This window comes from Gobius niger (assembly GCF_951799975.1).
Source record: "Gobius niger genome assembly, chromosome: 16".
Classification (NCBI taxonomy): domain Eukaryota; kingdom Metazoa; phylum Chordata; class Actinopteri; order Gobiiformes; family Gobiidae; genus Gobius; species Gobius niger.
In genome coordinates, this window is record NC_136867.1 from 19,976,036 (window position 1) to 19,994,247 (window position 18,212).

The 18,212-nt window shown below is 41.2% G+C and overlaps 1 protein-coding gene across 1 annotated transcript in view; it reads right to left on the reverse strand.

Annotated features, from left to right (window-relative positions):
* Positions 1–1,494: 1,494 nt before the first annotated feature.
* Positions 1,495–18,212, reverse strand: part of ppp2r3a (protein phosphatase 2, regulatory subunit B'', alpha) — a 73,093-nt gene continuing 56,375 nt past the window's right edge. The window contains exons 3-14 of the mRNA XM_079573373.1: positions 9,622–9,770; positions 9,291–9,426; positions 8,494–8,597; positions 8,159–8,261; positions 7,948–8,022; positions 6,115–6,358; positions 5,740–5,788; positions 5,551–5,640; positions 5,224–5,399; positions 4,760–4,878; positions 4,136–4,242; positions 1,495–3,575 (exon numbers count right to left, since the gene is read on the reverse strand). Of these exons, the coding sequence (XP_079429499.1) occupies positions 3,479–3,575; positions 4,136–4,242; positions 4,760–4,878; positions 5,224–5,399; positions 5,551–5,640; positions 5,740–5,788; positions 6,115–6,358; positions 7,948–8,022; positions 8,159–8,261; positions 8,494–8,597; positions 9,291–9,426; positions 9,622–9,770 (1,449 nt within the window). The 3' untranslated portion in view covers positions 1,495–3,478. The remainder of the gene's footprint in view (positions 3,576–4,135; positions 4,243–4,759; positions 4,879–5,223; positions 5,400–5,550; positions 5,641–5,739; positions 5,789–6,114; positions 6,359–7,947; positions 8,023–8,158; positions 8,262–8,493; positions 8,598–9,290; positions 9,427–9,621; positions 9,771–18,212) is intronic.

Below are 18,212 nucleotides of genomic sequence, written 5' to 3' on the forward strand. Positions count from 1 at the left end.
AGGCACTTGGTTAATGCAGAAGTTAAAAATCAATAACATCAAAAATGCTACTAACATTGTTGATGCAGTATGAATGTAATTACTGCTGTTAGCCCACAACCTCTTCGTATTGTTCTTTCAATTGCAAGAGCATTAATTTTCCATATAGTATATATAAAAAGTTAAACAGTACTGTGTTACTGATGATGAATGAATGATTCACACTGCACTGTCAAAGATAACTGAAACATAACAAACAAACCATGTTAAGAGTACTAAAATGGAAATAACTGTAAACGTCACGGGTTGCATGACACACTATGACAAACATCATGTAAAGTACCGTGTGTTTTTAGCCAGTGAACTTTGTCAACGAAAAGTGTAAGTCTTTCCTATGACTAATCAATACAGGATTTACCCACACTTTTTGAATGAGATCATTGTACTTGCCAGTGTGTCTTTATGAGGCTTTCCAAAGATCTCAAATGCCTTTCCTTACATCACTACAGCTCTGTGTTGTTTATAGTAAGATTAATGGGATAATGTTTTATGTAATGTTTACCTCTTTTTCTATCACACACCTTTGCCCGTTTCGGTGAGCACAGTGGCTCTCTTCTCTCACCTTGTATCGCGTCATGACTGCAGGCAGTGAAGTCATTGGGTGGTGGGTAAAAGAATGCGAGTGTGACCGTAATCTGGAGATAATTGTTTTGTTCCTGACATTTGTGGAGAACTCACAGAGCTGCCATTTGAAACAATGACCAGCGCTGACCTTTGATTGGGAGGCTATCATGCTCGCGCCAACCATTACACCAGAGGACCAGAACAATAGTCGCTTTCAGGTCAGAACGCATACCAAAAATCTGAAACAATATGGGCAGACAGTTTGGTCATCTAGAGATTGGTAATTTGTGTCTTTTTGAGTAGCTTCGTTCAACTCGTTGGACTGATGTATGGTTGAAGTCCCAGCTACTCAGGGTTATTGGCAAGGTACACTCTGAGGTGTAGTAATGCACCGGGCATACTATTTCTTTAGTTGTTCAGTGCAATGTAGGCAATGTGTGGATTTCACTAAGACATGGACAAGAACAGTGGGAGGAAACCAAAGACTTGGCAATAGTTCTAACAACCTTTCCATTGTACATATCCATGGTTGACTCAAAATAATAATTATAAAAAAGATGATAGATTTCTGACCACATGTCATGTCATTACCACATTATACTTTGTGTGTGCATGTCTGTTTTTGTAAAAGTGAGCTTGGGTAGATGTGTAAACTCTGTGGTGGTTGGAATGACTGGCCGTCGGTGGATTCATTGTGCACTGGAATCTCTTGAATATCACCACAGTCACCGGGTACTTCCTGTTTTGGTGCGAGTCTGCCTTGGCAACCATGACGCCAGCACCTTCTGCTTATGTCATCAGACGAGGTCACAGACCAGGCATGTGTGACTGAGGGCTGCCAAAGAAGGCACTGAAAAATGTACTTTCAGAAGAAACTTAGACATACGGCAACACTGATAAAACAGAACATCTTGTATCTTTATTTCAACTTTAAATGGCAGCAACAGGTATAAGAACAAACTGAAAACAAAGAAAACCATGCCATTATATTAACCATTTGAAGTCTCGGCTTAATTAAGCTCCTCTACACAGAGGAAGTACATCGAACAAAAAGTCTCATCTATCTCTCACAGTAGAGATGTATTTCAAAGTAAAAGTCTTAAATGGCTTCACTCCTGCCTGATGCGGCGGGGACATCAGGCCTATTTGCATAGAGCTGTATCATCAGCAGCAGACGTGCCTTGCTGTAACACAGTGATGACAGGAGATCACGGTCATTACAGTGATCTACTGTGACAGTAGGTTTCTGTTGTAACAGTAGGTCACTGCAGTAACAGCAGGTTACTTCTGTAACTCTGTCAATCACTGTAGAGCAGTGCTGGCCTCTTGAATAATGATTGTCATCAGAGTGCTGCGTCCTCCAGCGGATTATTGTGTGCTGCAGTCATTTCCTGTGCACACAAATATTCACACATAATATAATTTACCCCACCCTCCCAGTTAACAGCCACACAGTGGCACAACATTACAAGTCATCTAATACAGAAAAATATCACAGCCGTTATATTTATAAAGGCTTAATAATATAGTGTTAACATAATTATTTAGATATAATACAATCAGGCACATGTACAGTGGTGACAGCACAGAGGGAGCTTGTGTCTACAGTAAGAACATACAGGAGGTATATGGCAGTGACTGAGGGGTCACTGAAGATAAGCACGGTCCTATTCCTAATTAAAACTTCTACAAACAAACCCAGGATGTGGACATCGTCTCCATGGTTACGACTGGGATGTCTAAACAGACTCTCAACGCTTCACAAAACACTGGAAAAGCAACTCCTCCATCTGTGATTATGAACAAACACACTCCTGCGGCACACTGGCCCTGTCACTGCACAGAGGAGAGAGAGCCCAGTGCAACACATCTGTCCAAATGAGCCAACAGGAGCTACAGCGCTAATGCTAATGACACACATGGTTTAAATGAGGACAATGATGAAACCCCCACAATGAGCATTTCCTTCATTCTGTTGAAACACATTGCAGCATTCACGTTTATAAACAAAACAAGGGCAAAGCATAAATCCATGATAATTTTACATCCAGTGAGGTGCGTGCATGAGTTGAAAATAATTGGTTTGAACAATGATTTAAAAAAACTGCACAGCACTGACATAGACAGAAAACTTTGATCATAATTGAGGAAAAAAATGTAAATCTTTTGCTGTACAAACTGAAAAATGTGAATGGATTTACAGTAGTGTGGACAATAGCAAGCGGACCATGAAGATATCACTAATGCACACCACGTGACTTTCCATTGGCAACTCTTCCAGAGAGTATGTTATTTTATAGCTTGATTACTTAATTAACATTCACTCATTGCTCTCCTTTTAGGCAGATCCTTGGGTAGAGAAATGAAAGCGAGGCTGAGTGACTGCTGATAATGCGAGACTAATAATAGAGCAGCAGCTTTGGCCAAACTCCTTCTTGGAAAGGTTAGTGAGCCATTAAACACTGCTTCTTCAACAAAAACGCATGCAATCACTAAGACTGGCCACATGAGGGCGCTGTGGTAACCAGTAATCTTTCCCTTCTATTGCTTTGTGTTCACAGACTTGCAAAATTTGCAGTCGTCTGGTATATTTCAAGGGCAGTGTCCAACTTAAGTAACATTTACTTATGATATAATATTTTTTATATTCTTGAGAGTCCTTTGGCAAGATTGTCAGCTGTACAAGGCAGTTAAATATTTCCTCTCTTATTCCAAAAATATCATTTTGTTGGCATTGTCTTTTTCCATATGTAGAACTAGTAACTGTGTCATTTGATGCAGAAAGTCCTTTGCACTCTTCATTTTGTGTGATACCAGGGCCATCGAGTCCATTGATTCCAGAACGGCATAGCACACAGTTCCAGTAGTAGTTTTTTTAAGCAGTGAGATCTGTGATGACAAGTTTTTCCATCTTGTTGCCAATGTCTCCCGGGACCTGCAGTTCCTCTGAATCATAGTCATCATCAAAGGACCTGCCAAAACATACAAAAGTGGAATTCACATACAGTGGGATATACACCAATTGATAAGTTTTGAGATGACATTGCATTCAATGTTCTGTAGGCCTCCAATGTTTATCTATATGTTCAAACTTCTATTGTTTCTGCATATTTTGTGGTGGGGTTGGATATACAGTAAATAGGAGGATAATGGACCTCCTGACTGATATAAACAATAGAGTTAAACATCTTAAGTTATTGTATTTTCCTATGAAATTTCCAAAAGAAAAAAAAATGATCATAAACCTGATATTGCTGTTCTTTTATCCCCGATATATTTATCCATGCATTACAGAAAGTTTGCATGTTGACCTGTTGTGTTGAAGTCTGATACTGAAAATCATTCTTATTCATAAAAAAATAAATAAGTAAATTCAGTCTTGTATAGAGGTTATACCGTTCTATATCAGGGCAATGAATGGAATTTGCCAAAAGACCACAGATCTAAAGCAATATGTCTGCAGAATTGTATACTTGTGCTATTGCTTTTCTGAAGCCAATGTAAAGTTTACATGTGAGAAAGAGCACTGTACCCGTCATGCAGCTGTTCGTTGGCGGTCTCCTCTGCCACCAGAATCTCATATTCCTCCGAGGCATATTTATCCCAGTCTGACGGCTCTGGACCGTCACTATCGATGTCCTGCAACACCATACCATCCCCACAAATACATTATGAGCAGATAGACTTACAAGTAAATGTGAAGCATACATGGCTGCTTTGCACATCCAGAGAGCAACAGTCCTACTGACACAACTTTGAAGCATGCAGCTTTATAGTTATATGACTTATATATAACATATTATATTTTGTTCAATTTAGTTCAAGAGGTGCAAATTAACCTTAATAGCTAGAATGGTTGCAATTAGCAAATTGTGTCAGCGAGAATCAGTAGGTCTTAGTGTCTTTGCAGAGCACAAAATATCCTGGATAAAACCTCCTAACCTTGTAGTTTGCACCTCTACAAACATGATCTGAAATAAATGTGATTCTTGAAATGGGTAGCGGTTTATATTTCAGCCTGGTCTTGTTTATGTCCCTAAATTTGTGTAAAATATGCGCAGAGAACTGAGAATCTTCAATTGAAAACATAAATTAAAAATATCATTCTATATTTTTTCCAAAATCAAAATTGTTATATGTATTTTATAATTGCTACCTTTTGCACAGCAAATGGATCTCTCTGCTCATGGTCCAGGTATTTCTCCAGGTTGAAGAAAGTGTCGAAGAAGATGTGGGCCATTCTGCAGCGCTTCAGGTCACACAGTGTGATCCTCCCTACAGAGACAGTGAGAATGAGTGGGACATATAGATACCCCTCTAAAGATTTATGCCATTTTAATGGGCCTGCCTTCATTACACAGTGCAGACAGACCAGGGAGTTGAGATTTTCACACAGCTAAAAGGTTGGGGGTTCTATTACCTCAGCTGGGTAAAGCCTTTCTGCATGTTGTATGTTGGAATGATGAATAACAATATTCTTTTTCGCACTGACTGAGGGAGTTTATGACACATCACAACTACATTGATAATCCAAATCTACATATCTACAACTAAAATCAACTAATAAACAATCACTCCCACTTTAAGTTATGCCTAATTGAGGCTTATAGTAGCACCTACCCAGATTCTCCGGTTTGACCAGGTCCAGCATCTGACACAGCAGGTCCTGAAACGGCAGAGGTTCGATTCCCATCCTCTCCATACGCTCGCACTGCTCCTCGTAGAAATACTCCAGCTCAAACATGGACAGGATGCCATCTCCATCCACGTCCATGCATCTGAACCAGTACTCGATACTAGCGACATGAGCAAAACACTGGGTTAGACATGTTTGCAAGGCTGAAATGTGAATCAAAAGGTGTTTATTGTTGTTGCCAGTTCTACTAAAATGTCTAATAAATCCTTCAGACCCTCAGCATTTTGTCGTAGTAGTGAAAGCTCTTTTACCTGGTGGGGTTTTTCTTGTCCTCTTCCGAAATGAGGAACCAGACGAATTCGGCGTAGCTCATGCGGCCTTCTCTCTGCACGGCGTTGCCCCTGGCGACCGCAAAGACGCAATCAATTAGAGCGGATACTACCAACCACTGCCGTAAAGAGTTGACGCGTTTCGGCTTTTACCGGAGGCTTTCTACTCACCGAGTGACAGCCCCCGAGAATAGTCTCTCGATTATTCTGTTTGAGGAAGCTGCGCGGAGGAGACAAAAGGCAGAAACAAATGGATTTACGGTAAGCCATTAATTCCAGGGACATGAGTAAGTGCTTAATTTATGTCAACACAGGAAAAACAAACAATTATCTTGGACCAAGTGGGGTCTGAATGGGGGTCTCAGAAAATCTGCTACTGATCTCTGCAATAAATCATGATGAATTATGTGATGAAGAAATGCAACTGTGTTTATCATCCTCAGGCTTATTTGTATTTGAAGACTTTCTTGTTTGTCATCTGCAAAGGGAGCCCCCATACTGTCCAGGAATAGTTGTTCTCTCTTACTATTTTCCGAATCATCTCACCGTGATCGTTGTATCTGGTGAGGTCCTTGAGGTCGATGTACAGGTCGTGGTCTGTGTCCAGCTCCCAGAACTTGCAGTAGATGACGTAGAAGTGCTCGTAGGAGAAGTAGTCGGTGATCTGGTTGATGTCGTCCTCCTCCTCGAGCAGAGCCAGTGTTTGGAGGAAGTTACTCCGGCGCAGCTCGATCATGGTGATGCGCCCGGTCCAAGAGCGGTTCACGATGTAGTATATCCGCTGGATCACCTGGGGAGAGCAGGGGAGACGGGTGTCAAGCAACTGAGGGGAGAAAATGAAGGGAGGTCATAAGAGAGTCATAAGACAGAGGATTAAAAGCCATAATGCTCCTTGTATTAATCTTTAAAGTCAACACACACATTTTTCACTTTGATTTAATCACTGTACATGCATAATTTCACAGTAACAACTATTCTTGGTGTATCGTTTATATTTTGATTCCATCCAACAAAACAAAAAGACACAATCCTTCCTGTTCCGTCTACTAGTAAAAAGCAGATTCCTATAACCCAGGGTACATAGTTCCACTGTCATCGAGTGACTGGTCAGTGGGTCTAAACTGAATGACCTGTCTTAATATGGGCATGAGAGGGTCAGGGGATCTCAACAGCTCAGTAGGGGGCAGCACAGGGCAGCAGTGTTTCCGTGACGTCACGGAGGTCTGACGCACAGAGAGAGGCCTTTCTGCATCAGCGCCTACCACAGGATACCATCCCCTCTGAGAGCCACTTACGCACAAACATGACAATATCTTAGTCTCCCTGTGATGAGCTGTTAAATGCATTTGCCATGAAAAAAAACCCCACCTCTAAATACAGTTAAGTGGCCTTTAAAATTGCAATGTTCCATACTAATCAATGGAGCAGCAACACTGAGTCGGTGCAATATCTATCCCTTGTGGAAATCTGCGTATCGGAGGGTATACTTATTGCAATAACCTTTTTAATTCCCCTAAAAATGTGTCTCCCGGGTATCATTTGGTTCTGATCAATTTTTTTTAACTGCGTGAGAAGTTTTGTGTCCTCTGAGAGTGCCTCAGATATCTGCGTACCCATAGACTTCCATTATAAACTCTTTATTTGACCTCCTATGTCTAAATCAAGGTGAAACTTATTATCCCTGCAATTTCCCTTCTTTATCTTCTAAACCTTTTACATTTTTTAAAAATAAGGTCATACATTTTGCTCACTTTTAACCCCTCCCCCCTCCCAGCCTCTATTGCAAACCCATACAATCAGTATTTGCCATTAACTCCATCATAATTTCATATTTTGACCTCTCTTCTATAAATAAAGATTGCAATTTCCAGTTGTTATGCTACCAACCCTTTACTTTAATGTGGAAAAAAAAATTATTAGTTTTGGCTATTTTCAACCCGTTCCATCCCTACCTTATATTATAGCCCTATACCACAACCAGACAGCATTGGATTATTTGTGTTTAGTTTTTTAATTATTGCATTTTAAAAATGTTGTTGTTTGTTCATTGTAAAAATTGGAATCTAAAGGGTTAATGATTTATAGTAATATATGATTGTGTATGTCATTTTCAAGAGAACTCCTTCACGAAAAAAACCAAAAATTATAAATTATAAAAAAATAAAAATATTTTCAATATTTGAGGATTTTATGGTGGAGCAAAGCATCAAAATACACAGAATATACGAAACACATAGGCATAAAGTTAACATGGAACAAGGTCTATCTTGTTGTGCAATATCTATCTTGTTGTTAATATTAGCTAATTTATTTGTTTCCGAGTGAAAATGTCCATAAAGCAAACAAGCCCAAAACATGAAATAAAGCACACATTTTTACCGTTGTGATGTATCGAGAGTGAAATTCTGGTGCATCCTTCAGAAATGTCAATCCTGGATGTGTGTCAACGATGTCCTGAAATGAGACACAAGAGAGAGGGGACATGAGGCAAACAATAAAGGTGGACAGATGTTACAGAGTGCGCAAATAGTCGTCTGACCGTGATCCAAATGCTATATGCAATGCCTTGTATTTTTTTTTTCTTTTGTACCTGAAGGAGAGGGATGAAGTCCTCCTGCTCCAGGAAGTTGCATCTGGGTTTAGCGAGCAAAGAAATGAACCTGGATGCGTCGTCATGGCAACTGTGCAGCAACCTGGAGCAGACAAAAGAAGGAAGGACACAGTCGTCACACAGGGTTTGACACGAGTAAAATAGATTAACAAATTACAAGTTAAAAGACAGATAGGAAGAGGAGAATTTAAAGTGTGAAAGTGACATTTTGAAAACTATGTATATTAATAGACTTGGAATGAAACCGAAAAGAAGTGGGATTTACAGACGTTTATCATGTCTATGGATTTGTGAAATATATCGTCTTTTCTTACTTTCTCCACGTCGCAATGAAGGAGTGAACAGAGACGAAGCCGGTCCTCTCTCCACCTGCAGCGTAGAACATGGGGGCCTTCCAGTACAGAGGACATCCACATGCCTGAGTAAAAAACACCAGACATACCATAAGTGTCATCTATGGCACACTACAAGCAAAAATCTGTATAAAGTGTGCCATTAAAGATCAAGAATGTGCCAACAACCAAATCATTTATTATTTAGGTTTGAATAAAGATAATAAATTAGGGTAAATTTCAGCATTAATAAAAAAAACAGATCAGTAAAAGTTCAAGTCTGGACACAGTCTTTAGCATTGTAAGAAAGGGTTGTTCCTGCTATTAAACAGTACCGAACTATTATGTCTTTTGAGCAATCAAATATTTAGGAGAAATGTATTTACTATCAGCACTGGTCCTGGAAACATAAACACTCAAAACGTTGTGGTAGATTGCAGTGATGCTTCCAGTGAAGGTTTATTATAACTAAGATGACACAGGTCATAGATTGTGTGTTATCCGCAAAGAAATGTCAATAAGTGAAGGACAGAAGGTGGCCTTAGTACAAAAGGAAAATTTCCAGGTCTCGTAAGTGCCTTTTTGCAAATTAACACTACTTTTCTTGGCCTTAAAAACATGCCCATGCACAGCAGAATGTTTCCAGGAATTATGACAGACCTGTCATAAATTATGCTTTATGTTCCGTCATGTGACTGTCTGCTTTCTGGGAACAGCCGAGCTCACACAGCGCTGCTACTATCCTCACACCTGACTACAGCAGTTGTTACAAGGCTGACCTTGGCGATCTTCCCCATCTCATAAATGTCCGCCTTCTCGTCCTCGAACTCGGTGAAGGCAGCCTCGATGGTGGCGATGGTGGCGTCATGGTTGGGCGAGGTGCCTATCACAGGGAGCCCACGCGGGAAGTAGAACCTGGGAATAGGCATATCACTGTGTTAAGTTACAGTGTTTACAAAATTGATAAGGAATTAAAAACATAATGTATTGCTGATTTGTATTGCTTCTGAGTTGAATGAAGAGAAAACCTATCCATTTGAAACTTTGTACTTGCGTCTACGTAGAAGAATAGCTTCAGTCAAAGTTATTATTGTATCTTGACATCTGTACCTGGGAATGTTGATGGCCGGAGGGGGAGGAGTAACTATGACTGGAACAGGGGGCGGACTCGGGGTCCTTGTTGCCGGGACAACAGTGGGCACCTCTGGGGCAGGTGTGGCAGGAGGGGTGCTTGGTCTCTTCTCTGATTTCGCCTGAACCTGGAGATACACAGACACAAGAAAAGAGCCTGATTCAGAAATATGAACTTCATCCAGCATATACTCATGTGCACAAAGACTGAAACACAGCAGTCAGAGGATTCTGTCCGTGGAAATGTTTGAAGAGTTACGGGACAATGACTATATGAAGAACCCCTGTCATGCAGCACAAAAATGATGCTACCATCTTCAGTGAGGCAGGGTCTTGTGTATCTTTGGGAACCTGGAACATACTGTAAGCCCCTCTCCCATTAATGGAGCCTTGTTCTCAGAAACTTAGTGGGATTGGGCCTTTTTAGTGTCAGAATAGAAGACCGGGACGCTTAGATGAGTGGTGTGTGAATGAGCGTGGTCAAAGGGGCTGATGGCGCAGGTTGGCAGCCTCACCTTCTCAACTCAAGCTTAACACCATTGAGAGTGGAGTGAATGATCAATGCAAAAAACTACGTTCAGTAAAAAAACCTGAGAAACACTGCACTGGTCATTCATAGCGTGGCAGTATTGACAAGAGACGGTGTGCTTTAACTTTTGCCAAACTTACATTAATATGTCCAACACGACACGTGCCAGATCAACACAATGTTAACACTCTCTTCAGAGCAAACTTCTGCACATAAACTTTGTGCGATGTGACATGTCAATCTTTTGTCACTCTGACGGAGCAGAGCACCTACATTCATTTCCTGTTTCAAAACATGGCTCATCTTTACAGCAAATTCACTATCAAAAAACAAAATACGCACTGTTCAAAATCCACAGACCCTTATAAAAACGAGTCTGCGCTGATAAAACGTTTGCGTTCTCTTCCTGGTTCCTGCACTGTGTGTTATAGGCCTGTGAAGTGTGTATTGAGGAGGACAGCTGGGGCGGCCCCTCCCTCTCTCCTTCAGCGTTCATTCTATCACTCTATTCCTACACCTCCTCACCTATTAATATCACTCTGGTATCTGCCTGGGAATAGTGTGTCGTTCCTGGCATGTCGCTGGGGGGGGCAACAAAATGCAGCCTCTGTTATGGTTGTTTGAGATTTGCCTCTGTGTGAAAAAGTTTAGAACATTACCTCTCACACTGCTAAATTTAGGACATTTCATTTATTTAACATGAATGTAATCTCTTTTAATTTTACATTTATCTGTCTATTTTTATTTTTTTTAAGTTTTGGACCTGTAGATGGATCATTGGTCTTGAACTTGGCCCGGGACAAACTAACCTGTTGCTGCTGATGATAGGACTTGAGTCTTTTCTTGAATCGGGATGGGAGCACAAAGTCACACCCTCGGGCCAGAAAGGCTAACTCCCCCCTGAGGTCGGGGTCCCGACGCAAAGACGTCTCCTGGATCTTCATGGTGGGGGACGAGACACAAACCCCCCCACCTGTATAGGCCACTAGTAAAGCTTCTGTCCCGTTAACTGATGCGAGGACTCGGCTTTATTAACAAAAGTAGAATGTCGGCTTGATGAGTCAGTTAAAAAGAGTTCAAGGAAGTATGACAAAATCCAATATGTCTGCTGATCTCCTTCCAAATCCAAGGATGTCCGAAAGCTATCCACTTACTGGCCACTGGTGCGGCTACCGGCCTGACCAGCAAGAAATGCTCAGCAAAGCAACAATAGTTCTGTTAACGACTCATTAAATGTGTCCAGAAAAGTATAAAAAGATCCAAAACGCCAATTTCTTTCCAAATCCAAGTGCATCCCAAACTACTCCATCATTTCATTGATGTTCCTCAGGACTCCAGCTAGTCCATAAAACAAGACAAGGTAATCAAAACACTCCAGTGCTGCTTCCTCTCTTTGGGACCTCCAGTTGTGGGCTAGTCCGGAGTGGCTCTATGTCTCTGGTGTAACCTCTCTGGTGCCTGCGCTCAAGCTCAAGCTGCGCTCGGAAACATGAGCCAGGACCAGCGACAACACACACGCACTGCGCCGCGGCTGTCCCCAGCATTTGCTCGAATAGGCCCATTGGGGGGGGTGGGCGTCGTAGAGGGGAGGGAGGTGGGGTGAAGAGGGGCGTACTGGGTCCATGTTGCACATTAGGGTGTAAGTGTTGTGTGGGCTTTTGTTTGGCTAAAGTTAGCTGGCTAGAGGTGGCGAGCGGAAACTTTTTGGGATGCAGGAAGTGCGGGTCAGCGGTTTACAGTAAATTCAGTGGACAGAGCATACTTAAATGTGTTTCCGTGGAGATAAATCGGGGCGTGATGATTCAGCAGCCAGCGCACCTGTTGTTATTTCTGTTGACATACAGTAATACCATATGACTAGTGCGCATTTCTGAATGCATTCCTCCTGGAACACCGGCATTGAAAACACACGCACTCATCGATATGGACTGAAATTGCAATGCATTGTGAACTAATTCCCCTTTAGGATCAATTGAGGAGAGACACGGCAGGCAATTTTCAGGTTTTGGGCCAGATTGATGCAAGATTTCACCTGGAAACAAATAAACCGTATTGTCTTGTATAGTTCTAAAGGCGCACTGAGTTGCCTTGTGTACGAAATGCGCGGTATAACTAAGCATGCCTTGCCTTGCCTAAATACAGAAATATCGAAAACTCTACAGATTAGTATGGGAGCTTGTAACTTCAAATGATGGTTTCTCAAAATGCTTTTTTCTCACAGTGTAGGGACAACATCTACCCATAAAGTAGCACCCAAAGACATCGAATTGTCCAAACAATATGACAGCTTGATTAAAGCTTTTGATGACTATTTTCCAAAATCCCCTCTGAAAGAAACTGTACCTAACATGACAATGAACTAAACCCATGAAGCCATTTCCACTCTTGTCCCCAAAATGTATTCAGTTTTGGTCATTTTTAAACAAATTGGGACTGCTATATTAAACGCCTATCTCATAGTGGCAAAGAATAAAGTACTTGGATATAAAAAGTCCAACCAAGTCAGATCATCAATCACTAGTTTATTAAAAAAAAGGTTAAAAATGTGCTGCTATAATAGCACAGTTCCTATTAATGACAGTACTGTATATGGTGCTTAAATCTGTTCACGTAAATAGTTTTTAAGCCTGTGTTATATCACGGTACATAAATTGAATTAGCACAGATGCCCTGCAGTATGTGTGTGCACAGCTGAGGTGACATGATCCGGTCCTGCAAAGCCATATCAGGCCAGTAACCGTCCAGAGCCAGCTCCTAGGCCTGACAGGGCAGTTAATGAGGGAGAGGGGAGAACTCAGGACAGACAACACAAAAGTCTCACCGGATCAGCTGACTGTATCAAAGTACAGTAAATAATGGGTACAGTATCTTTCATAGAAGAGAAGTTACTGGAAAGGCTATAGGATAATGTGTCCAGTGACTAGTGGATCTAGTGACATTAGGGCGGTCAATGTAAAGTTGAACCACATCCAAATGCTGGCTCGCTCTTGTAATGGTAGTCGTAGTAATTTTACATTACATTTACAGTACAATACATTTTTTTTTACAATACATTTTTCTCAATTCATAGGACACTGTGCACAATTCTCACTCCACTCCTAGTTCAAAAACTGCGATTTGTGTTGTGTGTCAATGTTTCTTTCCTTAAAACAGCGAACAAAGAAGTGTTAAAGGGACTATAATTGACTTTTTAAAGCTTTTTACCATGTTACAACGCTGTTCTCTCATCAAAAACAAACCTGGAGCTGTGTTTCAACCGTCTTCTTCGCATCTTTGAGTAATCTTTGAGTAATCTTTGAATCATCTCCTGCAGCTATTCTCAGCACCACGATGGCAGCTCCCCAAGAGCTCGTCATTTTCTCAAACAGCTTTCCTCACCTCTCTATCTCTAAAGCTTAATCCTCTTTTCAAGAAGTAAAAACACATACTTTTTCTCTTTTTTTCCCTCCTTATTGAAACAGCTGCACAGCGAAGGGGAGCGAGAGGATGTGGGATTGGGAGGGGCTTACAGTGAAATTGCTTGAAAATCAGGAAGTGAAACTACTAGTCCGGTTCACTATGTTTAGATTTCCACTGTTGTGGGACTTTCATGGAGAGTATGAAAACTATATATTATTGGAAGCCTTGTGGTATAAGCAATAAGAAAAACAATGTTTCCATTTGCCCTTGTCATTTGCTAAAATTGTGCAATTATACCATTTTTCCATTGGAGTAAATAGGGAGTCCTGGTCATCGCTATGGTAACTCCATGAAACATATGACAAGGGTTTCATTGACTTTTTTGATTAGAACGGCAAAATGGAATTTTCTACCATTTTGTAAATTTCCATATAAATGTTATTATCGCACTTCTTTTTCCTTGTTTTTCATATCAAAGCAATTGGAAACATTGTTTTTTCTGATTGCTTATTTCACAAAGTTTTCAAAAATGTATAGTTTTGATATTCTCCACAAAAATCCGTCAAAATTACAAAGTGAACCGGACTACACTGGATATTGCAAGCAGCAGCGAGAAGCATCTTCAACTTTTGCCATAACGTGTGCTGTGAAGGACAAATACAAGAGGAAGAATGTGTCCAAAGCTCAAACAAAGAGAGAGTAAGGTTTAAGGAGGAGCTGTGCAAACCATGGATTTTGCTCAAGGTCTTGACGAAAGGTACTGAGAAATGAGTTTACTGGTGGTCTATTGGAGACTCAGTGCTGTCAGTGCTGTATTTTATTAAGCAAGAAAACCTGCACAAACTGTCAAGTACAAGCAAAGTACTTGAGTATTATGTGAGAACGTACAACAATACTACTAATTCACATAACTGAGCCTAATCCACAGATGAAAGGCAGGCAGTTTGATTTTCACTATTCGGATCATATTGTCTTTGGGCAAGACACTTCTCTCACATTTACCCACTGTAATAGTTCCCCAATTCAAGTCTATCGGGACGGCATTACTTAAAATTATTTTTGTTCCACCAAATTTACCACCAAGGTTAAAAAATATCTTTTACTCATTTAGAGTTGTGTGTCGAATTACGCTGCACCTGCAGAACGATTTAAGCCACTCACAGCTTAATTAAAGTGATGTCTTGTTTGTTGACCTTGTTTCCTGTCCCTTGTTGCACTAATGCTCGCTCTGTAAACGACTAATGTTTCTGTCCCGCTGCCAAATGGCGCGTGACCAGCGAATGAATAACTAACGGTCAGACTCTCCCACGGGACAGTGCGCATAAAGTAAAATAAAATAACAGAACAGGTCTTCCGTGGAAAAGTATGCATCTGTTTCTGGTTAGCACACTGTCCACGGCTCTTGAGGATTCTTTCAGACAACTGCGTACCTCCAGCCAAGGTCGCGCACACATGCCAACCTTTTCCACGACGCGCCACACTTCTCACCTCCAAACAGCAGGGGGAAACATTATACATTATCGCTATCTCAGCTCCATCAACAAATGAGCACGATCTTCGAGTGTTTACCAAATCCCCCTGTATCCGAGCCTATACGGCCGCGCTTCCTCCATATGACCTTATTAACTCGACAGCCATGCACTTGCGTTGACACATTTCTCACAATAAAGAGGTGTTGCGTGTGAAAGTTCACGTGTCCGTGTGCGTTTTTGTGTGTATTTTGTGCACATGTGTTTGTAAAGGGAGCCCGAGCAGATGCCAATGCACAGTTGCTTGCTCTTTTCCCATCTGACTGACAGAGGCTGTAACTCAGTCTCCTGGACATGCCCGAACGCCGCCCCTATGTCTAAAGTTTCTTCCCAACACTCAAAAAAATAAAATAAAATCAGGTTAGGACTATTTTTGAATAAAGGAAACGTTAATTTGCAAAGAACACTTGTGTCTGGCAACGAAGCACTGAGGGTTTAAGCTTAGATTAATTGGTGTATTTTTGCCTTGCGCCTGCTGGGGGATATCTAATAGGACGTGCTGTTCCCACTGGGATGAGTACATTAGGTCGGACTTGAAAGCACCCAGGGGTCACCCGGTGACACCAGTCATGTGCAAGATATAAATCATCTATTCATTTACCAGAGGTGTTTATACAGTACATGTATATCCAAAAACACCTGCTAAAATGCTGTTAACACCGAGACACATTCTCTTTGAACATATATGTTGCTGAATACATCGCATATTTCTGCAATATAGTGATAACATTTCACCTAATATTTACAATATTTATTTGTATACAATACTAAAACAACCTTAACCCTCAGAAAAGGTGCACACTCACACTATACATTTTCCTAATGTTGTCTGGTTGTTGTTTGGCCGTGTCTCTGTTTTGGTCACATGATCTCAAGAATGTGGATATTTTTAGCAGTGTGGAAAATCTAAAAAAAAAAAAAAAAAGACAGCTATGTAAAATTAATACAGTACATTAATAAAGTAAAGGTGCGATCGCTTCCATTTGTAACGCTGCCATGCGGCTGTATTGCTATCGCTAATAGCATAACCCTTAGTCAGGACAGTGCATGTTAATGAACATATACGGGACTCGTGCTGGTAAACACGCCACGCCAAGGGCTAATTTCCATCGGCTGTCCCCCACTCGCACTTTCATTAATCTTGGCCTATTGTACATGTTTTTTGTGGTAGGGGAACTGGAGGAAACCTACACAGACGCGGGAAGAACATGCAAACTTCACACAGAAAGGCCTTATCCGGGGATCAAACCTGGGACCTTCTTGACCTTGAAATTGAAATCATAGTTAATATGAACATGAGTAAGTTAATCAAAGTCATGTGTAGTTACTAGTTCATTGTTCTGTATTCTGATTTTGTCATATCCCCACAATGCATTTCACTGACTAACCCTAAACTACGCTGCATAAATCCAACGCACTATTGCCTTTGATATTATTCAAAACATGCAATTTGTCCTAAGTGGCATCAATTGTCACGCTTTATGAGCAATCTATTCTATTAGTGTAAAAATTCAAGGGAGATAGCAACTTGTCTTTGATGGGCAATTTAACATGCAGTTGTTAGTCCATTATTTTTCACACTATATGAAGGCAGGTAAAATTACTTCAAGCAATACAGGGATTACCAGTTTTATATTTATACATCATCCACTTGCCTTACGGGGTCTCATATAGATGGGAAAAGCAAAACTGTAGCCAGAATTATGAATGTTCTAATTGCCATGAAAATAGTCATAAAAATACTAGGGCTGCTCGATATGAAGAAAAATTGCAATTTTTAATAACCGAGACTGGCATTTGCATTTGTGAGTGAATATGCCTTGATTGCCTGTGTATTAACTACAACTATGTCTTTCACAGAAGTTGAACAGTGTGAACATAACAACTTCCTCCCGGCGTGCAGAGAGACACCTGCTCCGGGAGGCGGCTCGTCCCGACTGCTGCCGCCAGTCCTGCCACTGTAAAATTATCGGAGTAAATTTAGAGCGCAGTTCCTCATGTTTATTTCGGCTGCGGGCGCTGGGCAGAGTCCACACAGTTAAAACATGGAGGGGCACGTGGCTCACATGTGGGAGGCAGAGAGAGAGCGAGGAGGCTGGCAAAGCGGCAATGGAAAATGAGCATAGCATGCACATACTAATACATAGAGCTTTGAATACACTCATATGTAGGCTTGTAGTAAGGAAGTAATTCTTGTATTCTGCTCTTTTTTTTTTTGCCTTAATTACTTTATAGATATTTGTAGGCCTATATTTCTTGCATTTTTAAATAGGACAATAGCAGTAATTGTAATGAATGATTATATAGACATATACTTTCTTCATATCAAATACTTATCAAACAAAATGGCAGCTGTGTACATTTTGCGTTTGATAGTTACTTCTAACCTAACGGGGTACTTTCCCACCTCTGCCCCTCCCTCCCTCCCTCTCTCCCCCCGCACTCTTGCATATTTATTTCTATGGTTGCTCGTCCCATGCCGCACTTTGTCTCCACGGCGACGCTCTTTGACCTGGAATGCTGCGGGCCCGGCGGAAGGAAATGCGCTTCTCATCGCGCCCCCCCCCCGATTCTTTTATATCTCGTTTCCTTCCAAGCACAACCTCTCCCCACACGACCAGCAGCCAACGGGACGAGCGCTAGAACGAGAATCCTGTGCAGAAATTGAGATATTTGATACTTTTAGGCCAGTTTCAAATAGACTTCCTGAGACAACTAAAATATTTACATACTGTATAAACAAAATGGTATCTCTTTTAGACTGGGAATTAGTTGGAAAGGAATTCTTGCACAAATAAAACACTACTGTATGTCCATTGGTTTCAAACAAATGGATAAACACCGGTTGCCTTTAATTGCTCCATGACTGCGAACTCTACACTGGCCAAGGGGAAATCACCACCTGTCAACATATAGAGTTCAATAACAACAAACTCTACATTATACTCTTTCATCTTATTTTTACTCATCCGGGCGAGTTTTGCGTTACCTCCGGCGCGTCTATCTTAGGGCTCGGAGTAAGTGAGAAAGCGCGGCCGCAGAGGTGGGCCTCAAAGTGCTGAAGTCTAGAGCCGCACAGCCAGCCAAGGCATGCAGCAGGTATTAAAAACAAG